General features: G+C 52.3%; 3 protein-coding genes across 4 annotated transcripts in view; 2 read left to right on the top strand and 1 right to left on the bottom strand.

Annotated features, from left to right (window-relative positions):
- BTF3L4 (basic transcription factor 3 like 4) overlaps positions 1-10673 on the bottom strand; it is a 25300-nt gene extending 14627 nt beyond the window's left edge. Inside the window, exon 1 of one of the 2 annotated variants that reach the window (XM_038759958.1) lies at positions 10645-10673. The gene's annotated coding sequence lies outside the window, so the exon portion shown is untranslated. Of the gene's footprint in view, positions 1-986; positions 1056-10644 lie in introns of those variants that run through there. The other variant, XM_038759957.1, reaches the window with a different exon arrangement.
- Positions 6250-23045, top strand: TXNDC12 (thioredoxin domain containing 12). Its single transcript, XM_038759956.1, has 7 exons — positions 6250-6368; positions 8974-9034; positions 19485-19537; positions 20538-20611; positions 21038-21107; positions 22364-22447; positions 22927-23045. The coding sequence occupies exons 1-7, from the start codon at positions 6260-6262 to the stop codon at positions 23004-23006; spliced, it is 531 nt and encodes a 176-aa protein (XP_038615884.1). The 5' UTR covers positions 6250-6259; the 3' UTR covers positions 23007-23045.
- Positions 12917-13864, top strand: KTI12 (KTI12 chromatin associated homolog). The gene is given in 2 exon segments (XM_038759955.1): positions 12917-13029; positions 13031-13864. Coding segments are annotated over 2 exon segments (828 nt in total). The 5' UTR covers positions 12917-12949; the 3' UTR covers positions 13779-13864.

Genomic DNA, 23045 nt, shown 5'->3' with positions numbered 1-23045 from the left:
ACCTCCCCGGCGCTTAGAACAGTGCACTGCACATAGTAAGCGCTTAATAAATGCCATCATTATTAGTATTACTAAGTCACTTCACTTTTCTGGGCCTCAAGGCCCTCATCTGCAAAATGGGGATGGAGACTGTGGGCCCCACGTGGGACGACCTGTTCCCCTGGTAACCCCCCCCGGCGCTTAGAACAGTGCTCTGCACATAGTAAGCGCTTAAAAAATGCCATCATTATTACTATTATTATTATTAAGTCACTTCACTTTTCTGGGCCTCAAGGCCCTCATCTGCAAAATGGGGATGGAGACTGTGGGCCCCACGTGGGACGACCTGTTCCCCTGGTAACCCCCCCGGCGCTTAGAACAGTGCTCTGCACATAGTAAGCGCTTAATAAAATGCCACCATTATTAGTATTATTAAGTCACTTCGCTTTTCTGGGCCATCACTGTTATCATTATTAAGTCATTTCACTTTTCTGGGCCTCAGGGCCCTCATCTGCAAAATGGGGATGGAAACTGTGCGCCCCACGTGGGCCGGCCTGTTCCCCTGGTAACCTCCCCGGCGCTTAGAACAGTGCTCTGCACATAGTAAGCGCTTAATAAACGCCATCATTGTTAGTATTATTATTAAGTCACTTCACTTTTCTGGGGCTCAGGGCCCTCATCTGCAAAATGGGGATGGAGACTGTGGGCCCCACGTGGGCCGGCCTGTTCCCCTGGTAACCTCCCCGGCGCTTAGAACAGTGCACTGCACACAGTGGGCGCTTAGCTTAGCCCGCCGTGATTATTCTTGGTAGGAGAGGCGCGCCCACCCGTCGGCCGGGTGACCTTGGGCGAGCCGCTCGCCTCACGGCTCGGGGCCTCAGTGACCTCATCTGTAAAATGGGGAGAGGGGGCCCGATGAGCGGGGACGGCGACCACCGGGGACGGCGACCACCGGGGAGGATGACCGGGAGCCCGGGGACGCGGGAGGGGCGGGGGGGAGGCCTCACCCGGCCGGGCAGCGCCTCCGACAACGGCATGCGGCGGGAGCAAGATGGCGGCCGCCCGCAACCGGAAGAAGAAGCCGCAGCCGCCGCCGCCACCAGGGCGAGTCACGTGACGAGGCGAGGCCAATGGGAGGCCTCGCTCTCCTCGGGCGGCCAATGGGGAGCCTCGCTCCCCGCGCGTCCCCGGCGTCCGCGCAGTGCATGCCGGGACTTGTAGTCCGGCCCTCACAGGCCTGGCTCTGAGGGGGTCGGATTTGTTTGGCTTGTACAGATTGACTAGTCTGTTTATTTTTGCTAATTAATCAATCAATCGTATTTATGGAGCGCTTACTGTGTGCGGAGCACTGGACTAAGCGCTTGGGAAGTCCAAGTTGGCAACATAGAGGGACGGTCCCTACCCAACAGTGGGCCCACAGCTCATTCATTCATTCATTCAATCGTATTTATCAATCAATCAATCAATCGTATTGATTGAGCGCTTACTGTGTGCAGAGCACTGGACTAAGCGCTTGGGAAGTACAAGTTGGCAACATAGAGAGACGGTCCCTGCCCAACAGTGGGCTCACAGTCTAGAAGAGGGAGACGGAGAACAAAACCAAACGTACTAACAAAATAAAATAAATAGAATAGATATGTACAAGTAAAATAAATAAAGAGTAATAAATACGTACAAGCAATCTATCAATCGTATTGATTGAGCGCTTACTGTGTGCAGAGCACTGGACTGAGCACTTGGGAAGTCCAAGGTGGCAACGTAGAGAGACAGTCCCTACCCAACAGTGGGCTCAAAGCTAATTAATTCATTCATTCAATCGTATTTATCAATCAATCAATCAATCGTATTGATTGAGCATTTACTGTGTGCAGAGCACTGGACTAAGCGCTTGGGAAGTCCAAGTTGGTAACCTAGAGAGATGGTCCCTACCCAACAGTGGGCCCACAGCTAATTCATTCATTCATTCAATCGTATTTATAATAACAATAATAATAATGATGATGGCATTTATTAAGCGCTTACCATGTGCAAAGCACCGTTCTAAGCGCTGGGGGGTTACAAGGTGATCAGGTTGCCCTCCGCGGTTACTGTGTGCAGAGCACTGGACTAAGCACTTGGGAAGTCCAAGTTGGCAACCTCTAGAGACGGTCCCTACCCAACAGTGGGCTCACAGTCTAGAAGGGGGAGACAGAGAACAAAACCAAACATACTAACAAAATAAAATAAATAGAATAGATATGTGCAAGTAAAATAAATAAAGAGTAATAAATACGTACAATCAATCAATCAATCGTATTGATTGAGCACTTACTGTGTGCTGAGCACTGGACTAAGCGCTTGGGAAGTCCAAGTTGGCAACATACAGAGACGGTCCCTACCCAGCAGTGGGCTCACAGCTAGTTCATTCATTCATTCAATCGTATTTATCAATCAATCAATCAATCAATCGTATTTATTGAGCACTTACTGTGTGCAGAGCACTGGACTAAGCGCTTGGGAAGTCCAAGTTGGCAACATATAGAGATGGTCCCTGCCCAACAGTGGGCTCACAGTCTAGAAGGGGGAGACAGAGAACAAAACAAAACGTACTAACTAAAGAAAATAAATAGATATTCACAAGTAAAATAAATAAATAAAGAGTAATAAATACGTACAATCAATCAATCATATTTATTGAGCGCTTACTGTGTGCAGAGCACTGTGCTAAACGCTTGGGAAGTACAAGTTGGCAACATTCATTCATTCATTCAATCGTATTTATTGAGTGCTTACTGTGGGCAGAGCACTGTACTAAGCGCTTGGGAAGTCCAAGTTGGCAACATATAGAGACGGTCCCTACCCAACAGTGGGCTCACAGTCTAGAAGGGGGAGACAGAGAACAAAACCAAACACATTAACAAAATGAAATAAATAGAATAGATGTGTACAGGTAAAATAAATAAATAGAAACAAACAAATATACATATATATATATACAAAGAATGTGAGGAGGGGAAGGAGGTAAGGCGGGGGGATGGGGAGGGATTAGCGCTTAAAACAGTGCTTTGCACATAGTAAGCGCTTCATACACGCCACCATTATGATTATTATTAGAACCCACGACCTCTGACTCCCAAACCCCGGGCTCTTTCCGCTGAGGAGGTCTCTGTCCCTTTAAGGATTTATTTTGTTTGTACAGATTGACTGTTCTGTTTATTTCTGTTAATGACGTGCATCTGGCTTTAATTCTATTTAAAATTAAATACTTAATTCTATAGAGAAGCAGCGCGGCTCTGTGGAAAGAGCCAGGGCTGTGGTCTATTTATTTAGTTTACTTGTACATATTTATTCTATTTATTTTATTTTGTTAATATGTTAATATGTTTTGTTTGGTTGTCCATCTCCCCCTTTTAGACTGTGAACACACTGTTGGGTAGGGACTGTCTCTAGATGTTGCCAACTTGGACTTCCCAAACGCTTAGTCCAGTGCTCTGCACACAGTAAGCGCTCAATAAATACGATTGATTGATTAGTCCAGTGCTCTGCACACAGTAAGCGATCAATCAATACGATTGAATGAATGAGTCAGAGGTCATTCATTCAATCATTCATTCATTTAGTCAATCATATTGATTGAGCGCTTAGAACAGTGCTCAGCGGTTAGAACAGTGCTCTGCACAGAGTAAGCGCTTAACAAATGCCATTATTATTATTATTGAGCGCTTACTGTGTGCAGAGCACTGGACTAGGCGCTTGGGAAGTACAAGTTGGCAACATACAGAGACGGTCCCTACCCAACAGCGGGCTCACAGTCTAGAAGGGGGAGACAGACAACAAAACAAAACAGATTAACAAAATAAAATAGACTAGATATGTGCAAGTAAAATAAATAAATAAAGAGTAATAAATACGTACAATCAATCAATCAATCGTATTTATTGAGCGCTTACTGTGTGCAGAGCACTGGACTAAGCGCTTGGGAAGTCCAAGTTGGCAACATATAGAGACGGTTCCTGCCCAACAGTGGGCACACAGTCTAGAAGGGGGAGACAGAGAACAAAACCAAACATACTAACAAAATAAAATAAATATAATAGGTATGTACAAGTAATATAAATAAAGAGTAATAAATACGTACAATCAATCAATCAATCGTATTTATTGAGTGCTTACTGTGTGCAGAACGCAGAACACTGGACTAAGCGCTTGGGAAGTACAAGTTGGCAATGCATAGAGACGGTCCCTACCCAACCGTGGGCTCACAGTCTAGAAGGGGGAGACAGAGAACAAACCCAAACATACTAACAAAATAAAATAAACAGAATAGATATGTACAAGTAAAATAAAGAGTAATAAATACGTACAATCAATCAACCAATTGTATTTATTGAGTGCTTACTGTGTGCAGAGCACTGCACTAAGCGCTTGGGAAGTCCACGTTGACAAGATTCATTCATTCAATCGTATTTATTGAGCGCTTACTGTGTGCAGAGCACTGTACTAAGCGCTTGGGAAGTACAAGTTGGCAACATACAGAGACGGTCCCTGCCCAACAGTGGGCTCACAGTCTAGAAGGGGGAGACAGAGAACAAAACCAAACATACTAACAAAATAAAATAAATAGAAAAGATATGTACAAGTAAAATAAAGAGTAATAAATACGTACAATCAATCAATCATATTTATTGAGCGCTTACTGTGTGCAGAGCACTGTACTAAGCGCTTGGGAAGTCCAAGTTGGCAACATAGAGAGACGGTCCCTGCCCAACAGTGGGCTCACAGTCTAGAAGGGGGAGACAGACAACAAAAGAAAACAGATTAACAAAATAAAATAGACTAGATAAGTACAAGTAAAACAAATAAATAAAGAGTAATAAATACGTACAATCAATCAATCGTATTTATTGAGCGCTTACTGTGGGCAGAGCACTGGACTAAGGGCTTGGGAAGTGCAAGTTGGCAAAATATAGAGACGGTCCCAACCCAACAACGGGCTCACAGTCTAGAAGGGGGAGACGGAGAACAAAACCAAACACACTAACAAAATAAAATAAATAGAATAGATACGTACAAGTAAAATAAATAAATGAAAACAAATATACATATATATATACAGGTGGTGTGGGGAGGGGAAGGAGGTAAGGCGGGGGGGGTGGGGAGGGGTTAGCGCTTAGAACAGTGCTTTGCACACAGCAGGCGCTTCATAAATGCCATCATTATGATTATTATGAGAACCCACTCTAACTGTGAGCCCCCCGTGGGACAACCTGATCACCTTGTATGCCCCCAGCGCTTAGAACAGTGCTTCGCACATAGTCAGCGCTTAGCAAGACCATCACTATAACTGTATCCCCCTCCCCAGGGCTTTTAACAGTGCTCGGCACAGAGTAAGCGCTTAACAAATGTCATCTGCATTATTATTTATTATTAGATATATTATTATTATTAATCGGTATTATACAGTTAGAACCCACGACCTCCCAAGCGCGGGGGGGGGGGGGAGGGGGGGGAGGGGGGAGGGGGAGGGGAGGGGGAGGGGAGGAGGGGAGGGGGAGGGAGGACGGGGAGGAGGGGGAGGGGGAGGAGGAAGGGGGAGGGGAAGGGGGAGGAGAGGGGGGAGGGGGAGGGGGAGGGGGAGGGGGAGGAGGAGGAGGAGGAGGGAGGGGGAGGGGAGGAGAGGGAGGAGGGGAGGAGGGGGGGAGGAGGGGAGGAGGAGGGGGAGGAGGGAGGAGAGAAGGGGAGGAGGAGGGGGAGGAGGGGGAGGAGGGAGGAGAGAAGGGGGAGGAGGAGGGGGAGGGGGAGGAGGAGAGGGAGGGGGGGAGGGGGAGGAGGGGGAGGAGGGGGAGGGGGAGGAGGGGGAGGAGGGAGGAGAGAAGGGGGAGGAGGGAGGAGAGAAGGGGGAGGAGGAGGGGGAGGGGGAGGAGGAGAGGGAGGGGGAGGAGGGGGAGGGGGAGGAGGGGGAGGAGGGAGGAGAGGAGGGGGAGGGGGGGGGGGGGGAGGGGGAGGGGGAGGGGGAGGGGGAGGGGGAGGAGGAGGGGGAGGGGGAGGGGGAGGAGGAGGGGGAGGAGGAGGAGGAGGGGGAGGGGGAGGGGGAGGGGGAGGGGGAGGGGGAGGGGGAGGGGGAGGGGGAGGGGGAGGGGGAGGGGGAGGGGAGGGAGGTCCCTGTCCCTTTAAGAGCCCCCCCCCACCCGCCGCCCGCTCCGGCGGTTGGGGCCGGGGGGGTCCCGCCCACTGGGTGTCGTCACTTCCGGCTCGTGTCGTCACTTCCGCCCCGCGGCCGGAAGTGACGCCGGGCTCCGCGATGGCGGCCCCGCCGGCCCGCTGGAGCCGCCTCCGCCTCCTCCTGCTCCTCCTCCTCCTCTTCCTCCTGCTGCTGCTCCCGCCGCCCGTCCCCGCCGGGCTCGGAAAGGGTCAGATCACCGGGGGCGGGGCGGACGGCGGGAGGGACGGACGGGGAGGGGAGGGGGGGAGGAGGGGAGGGAAGGGAAAATCGCCCTCCCTCCCTCCCTCCCTCGGGAACCCCCGCCTCACCGGGGAGGGGCCCGTCCTGCCCTAATCATCATAATCACGACCAGAACAATGGATATTACCATATGTTATAATACAGTCTATTGCATCCTGTTTTATTATATTATATCATACAAAATATATGACATTCATAATAATGGCTATCATCATCATCGTCAATCAATCAATCGATCAATCGTATTTATTGAGCGCTCACTATGTGTAGAGCACTGTACTAAGCGCTTGGGAAGTACAAATTGGCATCACACAGAGACAGTCCCTACCCAACAGTGGGCTCACAGTCTAAAAGGGGGAGACAGAGAACAGAACCAAACATACCAACAAAATAAAATAAGTAGGATAGAAATGGACAAGTAAAATAAATAAATAAATAGAGTAATAAATATGTACAACCAAATATACATCTATACAGGTGCTGTGGGGAAGGGAAGGAGGTAAGACGGGGGGATGGAGAGGGGGACGAGGGGGAGAGGAAAGAAGGGGCTCAGTCTGGGAAGGCCTCCTGGAGGAGGTGAGCTCTCAGCAGGGCCTTGAAGGGAGGAAGAGAGCGAGCTTGGCGGATGGGCAGAGGGATTGGGGGCATTCCAGGCCCGGGGGAGGACGTGGGCCGGGGGTCGATGGCGGGACAGGCGAGAGCGAGGTACGGTGAGGAGATCAGCGGCGGAGGAGCGGAGGGTGCGGGCTGGGCAGTAGAAGGAGAGAAGGGAGGTGAGGTAGGAGGGGGCGAGGGGATGGACAGCCTGTTGAGCGCTCTGTGTGCTAAGCGCTTGGGAAGTCCAAGTTGGCAACATATAGAGACAGTCCCTACGCAACAGTGGGTTCACAGTCTATCATCATATATTATAATCATCATCATCAATCGTACTGAGCGCTTACTGTGTGCAGAGCACTGTACTAAGCGCTTGGGAAGTACAAGTTGGCAACATATAGAGACGGTCCCTACCCAACAGCGGGCTCACAGTCTAGAAGGGGGAGACAGACAACAAGACCAAACAGATTAACAAAACAGAATAATCAATCAATCGATCAATTGTATTTATTGAGCGCTTACTGTGTGCAGAGCACTGGACTAAGCGCTTGGGAAGTCCAAGTTGGCAACCTATAGAGACGGTCCCTACCCAACAGTGGGCTCACAGTCTAGAAGGGGGAGACAGACAACAAAACCAAACGTACTAACAAAATAAAATAAATAGAATAGATATGTACAAGCAAAATAAATAGAGTAATAAATACGTACAAACATATATACATATGGTTTTCCCGCTCTTTAGCATGTCTAGAGGGAAAACAAAAGTAACCGGTGGAGAAGAATGATATGTACGTAACTATGATTCTATTTATTTGGACGGATAAGTGAACGATCATTTAGTCATATTTATTAAGTACTTACTGTGTGCGGAGCACTGAACCAAGTGCTTGGGAAGGTGCAATACAACAATAATCAGGTGGGTAAATAGGGGAGCACCGAGATGGCTATTTACACAAGTTCCCCGTCTCCTGCCCTTCTCTGTGGTCCTCCCCTCTCCTCCTCTGCATTTCTCTGTTTCCCAGCTTCCCTCATCAATCAATCAATCAATCGTATTTATTGAGCGCTTACTGTGTGCAGAGCACTGTACTAAGTGCTTGGGAAGTACTAGTTGGCAACTTATAGAGACAGTCCCTACCCAGCAGTGGGCTCACAGTCTAAAAGGGGGAGTCCCAGCTGAATGGGGCCCCAGGAATCACAGCATTGGGCATCTTTATTGTGTATCTGCACCTCCAGCGGGCTGGTCCCCAGACCCACTCATTCATTCAATCGTATTTATGGAGCGCTTACTATGTGCAGAGCCCTGTACTAAGCGCTTGGAAAGTGCAATTCAGCAACAGAGACAGTCCCTACCCAACAATGGGCTCACGCTCTAGAAGGGGGAGACAGACAACAAAACAAAACAAGTAGACAGGCATCAATAGCATCAAAATAGATAGAATTGTAGATGTACACACATCATTAATAAAATAAGTAGAATAATGAATATGTACAAACCCAGGTCCCTCTGACTTCTAAGTAGGGTAATAAATATGTACAAACGTACACCAGTGCTGTGGGGAGGGGAAGGAGGTAGAGCAGAGGGAGGGAGTAGGGGCGATAATAATAATAATAATAGTATTTGTTAAGCGCTTACTATGTGCAAAGCACTGTTCTAAGCGCTGATGGGGAGGGGAGGAGGAGCAGAGGAAAAGGGCTATTTCTACAACTTCCTTATGTCCCCTATCCTCCCCGCTGCCCCCAATGCGGTGACGTATATGTGGGACTATCCTGGAGCGGCCACGTTTACTTCAAGTATGGCAGATGGGGAGCAGAGTTGCTTCAGCATTTAGTAATGGTGTGAAATAACACCCCCCCGCCCCCCTGAGCTCCTTTTCACCCCCTTCTTTGAGGCAGAATCTCTCGGGTCAGTTTGCCACTTTCATCTTGCAACTGCTCCAAATGAACGTTTATCTCCGTAGGCTTTGGTGATCACATACACTGGAGAACACTAGAGGATGGGAAGAAGGAAGCAGCTGCCAGGTAAGGGGGAGACCGATTCTGGCCTGGGTGGTGGGAAGGGAGAGAAACCGCATGATTTCCTGCTCCCTCCGACCCCGTCCCCACATGAGCTGCATCCTGTAAGGCTGCGTTATGGAAAAGCCAAGTAGCAGAGGGATGGAAAAGGTGGCAACTTGGGAGGCTACCCTCCTGTTGGAGACACAAGATGAGGGTTGGGCCTTACCCTATGGTGGTTGGAAAAAGAGCCTGCCAGCCTGGGGTAGGGACAGACTTCTCTCAAATAGGCTGACATTTCCTAATCTAGGACAGGTGAAAGACTGTAAGCCTTTACAGTGAAGTTCCAGTGTTAAGTAAAGTACTGAGCCACTTCTCTGCCTTGTGATCTCGGGCAGATCACTTCACTGGTAAAGATTAAAGTTCCCTGAAATGCAGGGAACAGTTCATTCAGTTGTATTGTACTCTCTCAAGCACTTAGCAAGTGCTCTGCACGTAGTAAATGCTCAATAAATAATAATAATGGCATTTGCTAAGCGCTTACTATGTGCAAAGCACTGTTCTAAGCACTGGGGGGGATACAGGTGTTCACGTTGGCCCACGTGGGGCTACAGTCTTCATCCCTATTTTAGGTGGTTTGGCGGACTCTATTATTAATAACAGTAATAAAAATGTTATTCATTAAGCACTGTACTAAATGCTGGGGTAAAGATCATCAGGTTGGATTCAATCCCTGGCCTGCTTGGAGTTCACTGTCTCAGTCTCTTTTCGTTGTGGATGATGCAGGTGTCTGTCAATTTGTGCGTGTGGCAGGCCACTAGTGCTATTTACTGGGAGGGGTGGGGGAGGTGAGGGTGTGTGTGTGTGTTTGTAGCACTGTCTTGGTGCTTGGGAGAGTAAAATGGACAAGGCATTTTAGCCAGGAAGGCAGACACTAAAATACTTGCCAGATAAGGGGGATAAGGAAATGGAGATATTAATAGGGTAATTAAGTATGTAGACAAGGGCTACGGGTGGAGTTATGGCCTGGGGAGGAAGGGGAAGGCCTTCTCAGTTCCACATAGCCCTAGCCAGAAATCTTGGCTGTAGGGCAAAACCTGTCCTCCACTTGAGAAAGATAGTCTTCTCCCTAAAGTAGTACAGTACTCTGCACACAGTAAGCGCTCAATAAATACGACTGATTGATTAAAGAAGCAGCGTTCCCTCATCTGTAAAATGGGGATGAAGACTTGAGCCCCCCGTGGGACAACCTGAACACCTTGTAACCTCCCCAGCGCTTAGAACAGTGCTTTGCACACAGTAAGCGCTAAATAACTAATGATGACATTTGTTAAGTGCTTGCTATGTGCAAAGCACTGTTCTAAGCGCTGGGGGGGATGCAAGGTGATCAGGTTGTCCCACCTGGGGCTCAAGTCTTCATCCCCATTCTACAGGTGAGGTCGCTGAGGCTCAGAGAAGTTAAGCGACTTGCCGAAGGTCACACAGCAGACACGTGGAGGAGCTGAGATTCGAACCCATGACCTCTGACTCCAAAGCCCGGGCTCTTTCCACTGAGCCACGCTGCTTCTCTAAAATAACAATAACAATAATAATACTTACTATAATAATAATAATGATAGTATTTGTTAAGCACTTACTATGTGCGAAGCACTGCTAAGCGTTGGGGGGGATACAAGGTGATCAGGTTGGCCCACGTGGGGCTCAGTCTTCATCCCCGTTTTACAGGTGAGGTCACTGAGGCCCAGAAAAGCCAAGTGACCTGCCCAAAGTCACACAGCTGACAAGCGGCGGAGTCGGGATTAGAACCCACGACCCCCAAGCCCGGGCTCTTGCCACCGAGCCACGCTGCTTCTCTACTCCAGCGCCTGGTACAGTGCCTGGCACCTAGTGGGCGCCTAAGAAAATACTGTTTAAAAAAAAAAAATAAAATGGTGCCCTGGTAATAAGCGCTTAGTACAGTGCTCTGCACACAGTAAGCGCTCAATAAATACGATTGATTAATAAAAGGGGGAAGGAAGCAGAAAGCGGGTCGAGAACGGAGAGGCCTGGAGGGGGGAGGGCGCACTTCCGGTTCCGGCCGCGGGGGGCGCACCGCTGTAGTATTGATGCGGGGGGCGTGGCGAACGGCGCACTTCCGGTTGGGGGCGCGCGCCTTGAGCGTCGCACTTCCGGTTCCGGTCGCGGGGGCGCGCGCCGCTATAATAATAATAATAATAATAATAATAATGATGGCATTTGTTAAGCGCTTACTATGTGCAAAGCACTGTTCTAAGCGCTGGGGGGGATGCAAGGTGATCAGGTTGTCCCGCGTGGGGCTCACAGTCATCACCCCCATTTTACAGATGAGGGAACTGAGGCTCCGAGAAGTTAAGTGACTTGCCCAAGGTCACACAGCAGACAGGTGGTGGAGCCGGGATTCGAACCCATGACCTCTGACTCCAAAGCCCAGGCTCTTTCCACTGAGCCACGCTGCTTCTCACGCTGTAGTCCTAAAGCAGGGGGGTGACGAGTGGCGCACTTCCGGTTCGGGGCGCGCGCCGCAGTATCATCATCATCATCGTCATCAATCGTATTTATTGAGCGCTTACTGTGTGCAGAGCACTGTACTAAGCGCTTGGAAAGTCCAAGGTGGCAACATATAGAGGCAGTCCCTACCCAACAGTGGGCTCACAGTCTAGAAGGGGGAGACAGAGAACAAAACCAAACATATGAGCAAAATAAAATCAATAGAATAGATATGTACAAGTAAAATAGAGTAACAAATATGTACAGACATATATACATATAAACAGGTGCTGTGGGTAAGGGAAGGAGGTAAGGTGGGGGGGGATTGAGAAGGGGACGAAGGGGAGAGGAAGGAAGGGGCTCAGTCTGGGAAGGCCTCCTGGAGGAGGTGAGCTCTCAGTAGGGCGCTGTAGTCCTAAAGCGGGGGGGGGGGGGGGGGCGCGCGCCGCTGTAGACCTAAAGGGGGGGGTTGGTGACGAGCGGCGGCGTGGTTCAGTGGGAAGAGCCCGGGCTTTGGAGTCAGAGGTCACGGGTTCGAATCCCGGCTCTGCCAATCGTCAGCCGTGTGGCTTTGGGCAAGTCCCGTCACTTCTCTGAGCCTCAGTGACCTCATCTGTAAAATGGGGATGAAGACTGTGAGCCCCCCCGTAGGACAACCTGATCACCTTGTATCCCCCCCAGCGCTTAGAACAGTGCTTGGCACATAGTAAGCGCTCAATAAATACGATTGAATAAATGAGGTGCACTTCCGGTTCGGGGCGCGCGCCGCTGAAGTACTAAAGGTGGGGGGAGGGGGGGTGAGGAGCGGCGCACTTCCGGTTCGGCGCGCGCGCCTCTGTCGTCCTAAGCGGGGGGGCGGGGGGGGGCGAGGAGCGGCGCACTTCTGGTTCGAGGCGCGCGCAGCTGTAGTCCTAAAGCGGGGGGGAGGGGGGCGTGACGAGCGGCGCACTTCCGGTTCGGCGCGCGCGCCTCTGTCGTCCTAAGCGTGGGGGGGGGGGGGGGTGAGGAGCGGCGCACTTCTGGTTCGAGGCGCGCGCCGCTGTAGTCCTAAAGCGGGGGGGGGGGGTGACGTGACGAGCGGCGCACTTCCGGTTTGGGGGGGGCTGACGAGCGTCGCACTTCCGGTCCGGGGCGCGCGCCGCTGTGGCTCGGGGGGCGCGCGGGGAGCGTCGCACTTCCGGTTCCCGCGGCGGGGTTACGCGCCGCTGGAGCCCTAAAGCGGGGGGGGGGGGGCGTGACGAGCGGCGCACTTCCGGTTGGGGGGGCGCGCGGCGAGCGTCGCACTTCCGGTTCCCGCGGCGGGGCTGCGCGCCGCCGTTGTCCTAAAGCGGTGGGGGGGGAGGGGGGGGGAGGAGCGTCGCACTTCCGGTTCCGGCGTCGCGCGGGCCTCGTCAAGCGGGGCCGGGGCCGGGGCCGGGGCCCGGTCCGTCGGCCGCCATGCCGCTGGTGATACTGTGCGGGCCGCCGGGCAGCGGCAGGAGCCGTCGCGCCGAGGAGCTGCGCCTGGCGCTGGGGGGGGGGCGGGGCGGTGCGCGTGGTCAGCGAGCGGCCGGCGGGGCCCGGGGGGGCGGGCGGGGAGGGGGCCGGGGAGGCGTTGGGCCGCGCCGCCCTGCGCGCCGCCGTGGAGCGGCACCTCAGCCGGACCCAGCTGGTCGTCGTGGACGCGCCCAACGGCGTCAAGGGCTTCCGCTACGAGCTCTACTGCCTGGCGCGCGCCGCGCGCACCCCCTGCTGCCTCGTGCACTGCCCGCCGCCGCCGCCAAGCGCCCCCGCCGACGGCGACGAGCCCGCCGACGACGAGGATGAGGCCGCCACCGCCGCCTTCGAGGCCCCGGACCCCCAGCGGCGGTGGGAGCGGCCCCTGTTCACGGCGGGGCCGCCGGAGGAGCCGCTGCCCGTGGCGGCCATCGCCGCCGCCCTGCTGGAGGGGCCCGCCCCGAGACCCCCGCCGCCGCCGCCGCCGCCGCCGCCGCAGGCCACCCGGGCCCAGCCGCTGGCCTCCGACACCTTCCTCCACCGGCTGGACCGGGCCACCGGGCGGGCCGTGGCCGCCCTGACCGAGGCCCAGCGCGCCGCCCGGCCCGGCGACCCGCTGGCGGTGCCCGGCGCCACGGAGCGCCTGCCCTTCACGCGGCCCCTGGCCCCGCCCGAGCTCCACCGCCTCCGCCGCCAGTTCATCTCCTACGCCAAGACGCACCCCAACCGGGAGAACCTGCCCCAGCTCACCGACATGTTCCTCCGCTACCTCAGGCAGAACCTCGGCTGAAACGGCCGCCCCGAGACCCCCGGCCGGCCGCGGCACCTTCGACGGTTCACGCCTCTCGCGCTTCAATAAATCCGTTCCGAGAAAGATCCGAGAATCCGGGAACGTCTTTCACCCCACGAGTCCCCCCCTGAGAAACCACATTCACCTAACGTCAATCAATCATAATAATAATAATGACAGCATCTATTAAGCGCTTACTATGTGCAAAGCAAAACTGGGGTGGTTACAAGGTGCTGAGGTTGGCCTACAGTCTTCATCCCCATTTTACAGATGAAGGAACTGAGGCCCAGAGAAGTGAAGTGACTTGCCCAAAGTCACACAGCTGACAGTTGGCGGAGCTGGGATTTGAACCCGTGACCTCTGACTCCAAAGCCCGGGCGCTTGCCACTGAGCCACGCTGCTTCAATCAATCAATCGTACTTATTGAGCGCTTACTGTGTGCAGAGCACTGTACTAAAGTGCTTGGGAAGTACAAGTTGGCAACATATAGAAAGTCCCTATCCAATGTTCCCAGTAATAATAATGATGATGATGGTATTTGTCAAGCGCTTACTATGTGCAAAGCACTGTTCTAAGCGCTGGGGGGATACAAGGTGATCAGCCAGTGTGGCTCAGTGGAAAGAGCACAGGCTTTGGGGTCAGAGGTCATGGGTTCGACTCGCCACTGCCACATGTCTGCTGTGTGACCTCTCAGGCGAGTCACGTAACTTCTCTGGGCCTCAGTGACCTCATCTGTAAAATGGGGATGAAGACTGGGAGCCCATGTGGGACAACCCGCTTACCTTGTATCCTCCCCAGTGCTTAGAACAGTGCTTTACACATAGTAAGCGCTTAACAAATGCCATCATTATTATTATCATCAGGTTGTCCCACGTGGGGCTCAGTCAGTCTTAGTAGGGGGCTCGGGAATGTGTCCGTGATGTCGTTCTGTTGTCCTCTCCCAAGTGCTTAGTACAGAGCTCTGCACACAGTAAGCGCTCAATAACTACAACAAACTGAAGTTTTCCTTAGTACAGCGCCCTGTCAACTCCTTGAGCACAGGGATCATGTCTACTCTCTCCATTCTACTCTCCTAAGCTCTTAATGCCGTGCTTGGCCTCCAGTATATTATAAACTCCTCAAGGACAGGGTCATGTTTACTTACCATCTCTAAGAGAAGCAGCGTGGCTCAGTGGAAAGAGCACGGGCTTTGGAGTCAGAGATCATGGGTTCGAATCCTGGCTCTGCCAATTGCCAGCCGTGTGACTTTGGGGCGAGTCACGTCACTTCTCTGAGCCTCAGTTAGCTCATCTGTAAAATGGGCATTAAGACTGTGAGACCCTCCGAGGGACAACCTGATCACCTTGTAACCTCCCCAGCGCTTAGAACGGTGCTTTGCACATAGTAAGCGCTTAATAAATGCTATTATTTATAATAGCAAGCAGAATTGCGGAAGCAGCATGGCACAACGTGGCTCAGTGGAAAGAGCCCAGGCTTTGGAGTCAGAGGTCATGGGTTCGAATCCCAGCTCCGCCAATTGTCAGCTGTGGGACTTTGGGCAAGTCGCGTAACTTCTCTGTGCCTCAGTTACCTCATCTGCAAAATGGGGATTAAGACTGTGAGCCCCACGTGGGACAACCTGATCACCTTGTATCCCCCCAGCGCTTAGAACAGTGCTTTGCACATAGTAAGTGCTTAATAAATGCTATCATTATTATTATTAATCCCCCATTTTACAGGTGAGGGAACTGAGGCCCAGAGAAGTGAAGTGACTTGCCCAGAGTCACACAGCTGACAGCTGGTGGAGCCGGGATTTGAACCCCTGACCTCTGACTCCAAAGCCCGGGCTCTTTCCACTGAGCCACGCTGCTTCTCTCGGGTCCGCGCGGCCGAACGCCTCTTTGGCTCAGATTCCTTCTCCGGGTACCGTCCCCCTTGTGTGGACGCTCCCACAAGCCGGCAGGATTCTGTTTCCGCCCCCCTTTCAACGACGCGTTACTTTCCGGGTAGCGGCGGTTTCATTCAATCATATTTATTGAGCACTTACTGTGTGCAGAGCACTGTACTAAGCGCTTGGGAAGTCCAAGTTGGCAACATAGAGAGGCGGTCCTTACCCAACAGCGAGTTCACAGTCTAGAAAGGGGAGACAGACAACAAAATAAAACATACTAACAAAATAGCATAAATAGAACAGTAAATGTGTACAAGTAAAATAAATAGAATGATAAATACGTACAAACATATATACAGGTGCTGTGGGGAGGGGAAGGAGGTAAGGCGAGGGGGCGGAGGGGGAGGTTTGACTTCGGTCGGGGCCGGTTACCGTCGGCCCGACTGAGAGGGTTGTGAATGATCCGTTCCTATCTTCCGTTGGTCCCCCACGCGCACGTGGATGTTTATTTGACGCTACAACCAAAACAGCGACGCATATAATCTTCACCAGCACTTATTGGACGCCTCCGGTGGGCTGTCCCGAGGGCCCGGGGAACACAATCCAAGGACAACAGGGTCCCATCCCTCAAGGAGCTGGCAGCCTTCCGGGGGGAGTGAGGCTGGGCTCTACCTCACTCCGGGGGTGCAGCTGGAAAGGTTCTCCCTGTTATCTCCCTGGAGCAGCGTGGCTCAGTGGAAAGAGCCCGGGCTTTAGAGTCAGAGGTCATGGGTTCGAATCCCCGCTCCGCCACATGTCTGCTGTGTCACCTTGGGCAAGTCACTTCTCTGAGCCTCAGTTACCTCATCTGTAAAATGGGGATTAAGACTGTGAGCCCCCCGTGGGACAACCTGATCACTTTGTATCCCCCCAGCGCTTAGAACAGTGCTTTGCATCATCATCAATCGTATTTATTGAGCGCTTACTATGTGCAGAGCACTGTACTAAGCGCTTAGGAAGTACAAATTGGCAACATATAGAGACAGTCCCTACCCAACAGTGGGCTCACAGTCTAAAAAGTGGGCTCACAGTCTAAAAACTGCACATAGCGCTTAATAAATGCCATTATTATTATTATTATTATTATTATTATTTCCGGCAGTGGTGCATTCTGCTGGGCTCTAAGTCCGATCGATTTAATAAGCATTTACATCGCACACGGGAGAACCATTTAGTTCAATTTAATGGGATGGTGGTGTTGGTGAAACGCTTACTATGTGCCAAGCGCCGAGGTCAATCGATACAAGAGCAGCAGGTCAGATATTTTAAGGTAAAAACGGCCCTTCTGGATCACTGGCACTTCCAAATACGGAAATCCCAGAGACAGTTTTAAGACTGTCTCAGAAGGATTGCCAAGGGCTTATTTTAAAAAATGAAAAATACTACTACTGAACTTTAAAACAACATCGATCAAAACGGATGAAATGCACCGTCTCGTGGACATGGAGTCAGTTGCGGGAGAAGCAGAACTGTGCCTGCCCGGGATGTTTCTTTTCCAAAAAACCAGATGGTGGCTTTTCCAATTTTACCGTTAAGCACACCCAGCACTGTCGATTTGATACTTAAATGTATTTACATTATTCTTGGGGCCACAAAATAACCCTAAGCGTGGCTCGGTGGAAAAGAGCATGGGCTTTGGAGTCAGAGGTTGTGGGTTCAAATCCCGGCTCCACCACTTGTCAGCTGTGTGACTTTGGGCAAGTCACTTCACTTCTCTGGGCCTCAGTTCCCTCATCTGTAAAATGGGGATCATCATCATCATCATCATCAATCGTATTTATTGAGTGCTTACTATGTGCAGAGCACTGTACTAAGCGCTTGGGAAATACAAATTGGCAACACATAGGGACAGTCCCTACACAACAGTGGGCTCAGTCTAAAAGGGGGAGACAGAGAACAAAACCAAACATACCAACAAAATTAAATAAATAGGATAGATATGTACAAGTAAAATAAATAAATAAATAAATAGAGTAATAAATATGTACAACCATATATACATATATACAGGTGCTGTGGGGAAGGGAAGGATGAAGGGGATGAAGACTGTGAGCCCCATGTGGGACAATTTGTACTTCCCAAGCGCTTAGTACAGTGCTCTGCACATAGTAAGCGCTCAATAAATATGATTGATGATGATGATGACAACCTGGTCACCTTGTAACCTCCCCAGCGCTTAGAACAGTGCTTTGCACATAGTAAGCGCTTAATAAATGCCATCATCATTATTATTATTATTATTATATCGATTTATTAAACTTTTTTGTTTTTATCAAAGTCCCTTGATAGTTCATTGAAAGAACAGCAGACAGCACTTCCAGGGGACTGTGTTTGTGTATTGTGTATTGTCATCTTGTATTCCCCCCCGGCGCTTAGAACAGTGCTGCGCACATAGTAAGCGCTTAATAAATGCCATTATTATTATTATTATTATTATTATTATTATTATTGGGGAGGGGCCTGGGGACGGGGTTATTCTATTATTATTATTATTACTTCTACCGTGTGATTGTAGCTGCCCAGTGCAGCGCCGTGCACACAGGAGACAGTCGACACTGAGGCCGAGTCATCATCCTCAATCGTATTTACTGAGCGCTTACTGTGTGCAGAGCACTGGACTAAGCGCTTGGGAAGTACAAGTTGGCAACGTATAGAGACAGTCCCTACCCAACAGAAACCTGGGTCAGAGGGCTGAAAAGTTGGTACTGGGCTGGTTCTCAGCTCAACTGGATAGAGCACGGGCCTGGGAGACAGACGGACTGGGTTCTGATCCCAGATCCGACCCTTGTCTGCTGTGTGACCGCGGGCAAGTCACTGCGCCTCTCTGTGCCTCAGTTCCCTCATCTGTAAAACGGGGATTAATAATAATAATAATAATGACGGCGTTTATTAAGCACTTACTATGTGCAAGGCACTGTTCTAAGCGCTGGGGAGGTTACAAGGTGATCAAGTGGTCCCAAGGGGGCTCACGGTCTTCATCCCCATTTTACAGATGAGGTAACTTGCCCAAAGTCACACAGCTGACAAGTGGCGGAGCCACAGGGAGCCCCACATGGGACACGGACTTTGTCCGACCCGATTAGCCGGTGTCCACCTCAGCGCTTAGTACAGTGCCGGGCACACAGTAAGTGCTTAACAGATACCATTGGGGAAAAAAAATGCCGTGGGCTCCTCGCAGTTTCGGACGCTTTCGGGTGAGATGAGAAAGGCACGAGTTTCCCTCCCGGGGGTAGCGTGGCGTGCCTGGGGGTAGTTTGAGGGTAGCGTGGGATGCCCGGGGGTAGTTTGAGGGTAGCGTGGGGCGCCCGGGGGTCGTTTGAGGGTAGCGTGGGGCGCCCGGGGGTCGTCGGGGGGTAGCGTGGGGTGCCCAGAGGTGGGGCGGCTGTATTAGCCGTGTGCCAGCCCGGGCTCTGTAGCGGCAGCAGGACCCCCCGCAATGGAGCAGCAGTGTGGCCTAGTGGAAAAAGCCCAAGCCTGGCAGCCAGAGGACCTGGGTTCGAATCCCAGCTCTGCTACCTGTTTGCTCTGGGCAGGTCACTTCACTTTTCCGTGCCTGCGTTTCTTCAGCTGTAAAACGGGGATTAAATCCTACTCCCTCCTACTTTTAGACTGTGAAGCCCAGTGTGGGTCAGGGGCTGAGTCCAACCTGAGAATCTCGTATCTACCCCATCGCTTAAATGGTGCGTGACACAGAGTGAGCGCTTAAGAAGTATCATAAAAGCGAAACAAACAGTTCTCGCTTGCCTTGTCCTGGGTGCAGACGGCTCCAGCCTCACGGTTTCTTTTTGTCTTTAAAGCGGGCTGCCCCTCATGGTCATCATCCACAAGTCCTGGTGTGGCGCGTGCAAAGGTAAGTTGGTCCTCTCGTCATACGTCAGGACACCTCATCATCATCGGTATTCGTTGAGCGCTCTCCGTTTCCACAGCAATCAATCAATCAGTCGTATTTATTGAGCGCTTACTGTGTGCAGAGCACTGGACTAAGCGCTTGGGAAGTACAAGTTGGCAACATATAGAGACGGTCCCTACCCAACAGCGGGCTCACAGTCTAAAAGGGGGAGACAGAGAGCAAAACCAAACATACTAACAAAATAAAATAAATAGATATGTACAAGTAAGATAAATAGAGTAATAAATATGTACAAACATATATACATATATACAGGTGCTGTGGGGAAGGGAAGGAGGTAAGATGGGGGGGATGGAGAGGGGGACGACTGTTTTAAGTGCTTGTGAGAGTATAGTACAACAGAGTTGGTAGACACATTCCCTGCCCACGAGGCGCTTACAGTCCAGAGGAGCTCTTTATGTGAGAAATATTTCAGAACCGAGTGGAAGTAGCTCGGGCCCGGGAGCCAGGTGACCCAGGTTCGATTCCTGGCCTAGTCTTTGCCTCTGGCCTTTTGGGTGACCTCTCTGGGCCTCTCCCCTAAACTGGAGGTAACGTGTTTGTTAAGCAGTACGTGCCAGCACTGTAACGAGCACTGGGGTAGATACAAAATGATCAGCTTTTCTCGTTATTCACGTTTAGTTGGACATATTCAATTTTCTCTTGAAAGCCTTGTATACAACAGCAGTGGGCAGGGAAAGTGTCCGCCAACTGCTATACTGTATTCTCTCGAGAGCTTAGTGCAGTGCTCTGCGTGTGGTAAGGGCTCAATAAATACTAAAAACACTATTAATTAAATACTATAATTGATAAGCAAAGGTTTCATAGTTAGACCCAATTGTGTTACCTTAGAGGTTTGTTTGTGGCCAAACCCCTCCGGCTTCTCTGCTGCTCTGTGGCCTTCTGTGGGCGGCAGGGTTCTCTCGCTTTGACCTGGAAACGTGTCTCCTCTGTCCGCCAGCCCTGAAGCCCAAGTTTGCGGAATCCAAGGAGATCTCCGAACTCGCCCATAATTTTGTCATGGTGAATCTGGAGGTAGGACTCGGAGAAGCTCCCCTTCTCTGCTCCGAGAGAACTCGGGTGGCTCGGTGGGGTGGTCTGGCTCTCACTCCATGCGGGTGGGGTGTTCCGTTCCGCCGCTCCCCGCAGACATAGGACGTCCCTTCCCCTCTGTCCGCGTCTTAAGAGGCGGCCATAGCCTCGATCCCCCCGAGTCCCCTCCAGGTGCAGCCCCCACTAGGCGTGCCCGTCTGGGAGGGGGCCCGGGACCTCCCGCTTCCTACCGGGAGCCACTTCCCGGTGGCCAGAAAGGGGCCTTGCGGAATGGTTTCCCAACCTGAGGGCTTGACAGAGAAGACGGTTTTGCGGGACCCTTGGCGGGGGCGGAGAGAGAAGATGGCAACGAAAGCTGGTGGTTCTTGGGGCCGGTCAGCATCAAAGTCTTCCACCTCTTGCTCCTAGGATGAAGAGGAACCCAAGGACAAGGATTTCAGCCCCGACGGGGGCTATATCCCTCGAATTCTCTTCATGGGTGAGGCTGGCAGGAGCTCACTGTCTTTCCTTCCTAAAGAGAGGGACAAGGCCACAACCATCAGTGCTGCAGAGTTCTGCGGGGGGTGAGGCCCTCCGGCCATCCTGGAGCACCCCCCGCCCCCCAGTAGCCTCGGAGCTGCAGACCGTTCTGCACATGGTGGTTGCCTCTGTGCCCCTAAACTCTTGCTGTCCCGGGACCGGTCTCTCTCCCTCTCTCCCCTGCTCTTCCTCAACCTCCTCCTGGCTTCTCATCTTTTGTTTCTGTTTTTTCCGGTATTTAAGTGTTTACCACGCGCGAGGCCCTCTACAAAGCCCTGGGATAGGTATAAACTAATCAGATTGGACACAGTCCCTGACCCATGATTTTAATCCTCATTTTACAGATGAGGTAACCGAGGCACGGAGAAGTGAAGTGACTCGCTCAAGGTCACGCGGCAGACAAGTGGCGGAGCAGGCCCAGGCTCTAGCCACTAGACCACACTGCTCCTCTGTCCCCCGTCCTGTGTGTGGAGACATCTCAGGGCTCAGCTCTGGGTCGTTTGCTCTTCTACGGTTGAAGGGGTCTCCCCTCTCGCACGGCCACAGAGAGGGCCCCCCCCAACCGGCCTTCGGCCCGGTAGCCCCGTCCTCCGGTCTCTGCCGTCCGCCACCTCAAACCGAGTCCAGATGCAGCTTTTCTCCATGTCCTAAATTCACTGACTCCAACACAACTTGTCCTGTCCTAACGTCCAATTTTGCTTCCCTCACACAGGCCGTCCTGCTGTTTCTCCCCCAGGAGATTTCACCTGTTTGCATCTTCCCCTCCTGCCCTGTCAGCCCCTGCTAGATGAAGCCCTCCTGCCTGTTTCTCCTCCTCACCCATGGGCTCCGGGAACCATCTGCTCGTGGATCTGCCAAGTGCTTCTCCTCACCCCTTCCCTTCCCCTCTGACCCAGGCCTCCTCCTATCACTCTGGGACCTTTGCAGATGTACCAGTCGGCAGCCGTCCGCCCACTACTTGAACTTCTGCATTCCACGCCGCCGCCGATCCCTCTCTTTTGCCTATTTCCTGGGAAGAGCCCCTCTGGGGACAGTGTTTTTATCCTTCCTCTTCATTCCCCGCACCCCGAGAGAGACACCCTCTGAGAACGGAGGGTGGGGACCACTGAGGGGGGCAGAAGCCACAGGCCGCCTCTGGCGTTCCCTGACATTGGCTCCCGTAAGAGTCAGGATTCCATCGCTGCCAAAAACTGAGCCGTTCCGTCTGTCCCACAGACCCCAGCGGCAAGGTGCACCCGGAGATCGTCAATGAGAAGGGAAACCCAAGCTACAAATATTTCTACATCAGCGCCGATCAAGGTACCGCTGGGCCGGGGGTAGGGGCGGAACGGATGGCCCTCAGCTGGCCTGCGGGCCAGAGCCCGGTGTGTGGCCGTCCTGACTCAATCAATCAATCAATCGTATTTATTGAGCGCTTACTGTGTGCGGAGCACTGGACTAAGCGCTTGGGAAGTCCAAGTTGGCAACATATAGAGACAGTCCCTACCCAACAGCGGGCTCACAGTCTAAAAGACTGTGACTCGGCTAATCCTTGGCCTGTCTGCGTTTGCCGCTACGGGATGATAGCAGCCGAAGCTCGCTCTAAATAAAAAACACTTCTGAGAGTCTCCCTGACTGGACTGCAGTGGGGTCCGCCCCCGAGACCCCAGGCTCGTCTTGGTCGTTCTTGCCCACCCTTGGGTCTCTCAACTCACGTCTGTCCCGTCGAGGTGGGAGAGTCGGCTGTTCACGTGTTCCTGGAAGGATCCGCTCAGGCTGCTTTTCTCCTCCTTTTCCAGTGGTCCACGGGATGAAGGAAGCTCAGGAAAAGCTGACAGGAGATGCCTTCAAACTCAAACACTTAGAAGATGAGTTGTAACGGGATGGGGCGGGGCTCGTCTCTCCTTCCTATCTTGGG

The sequence above is a fragment of the Tachyglossus aculeatus genome, chromosome 18 (genome assembly GCF_015852505.1).
Source record: "Tachyglossus aculeatus isolate mTacAcu1 chromosome 18, mTacAcu1.pri, whole genome shotgun sequence".
In the NCBI taxonomy this organism is placed as follows: domain Eukaryota; kingdom Metazoa; phylum Chordata; class Mammalia; order Monotremata; family Tachyglossidae; genus Tachyglossus; species Tachyglossus aculeatus.
Note: the sequence above shows the minus strand (reverse complement) of the source record. Positions and strands in the feature narration are given on the sequence as shown.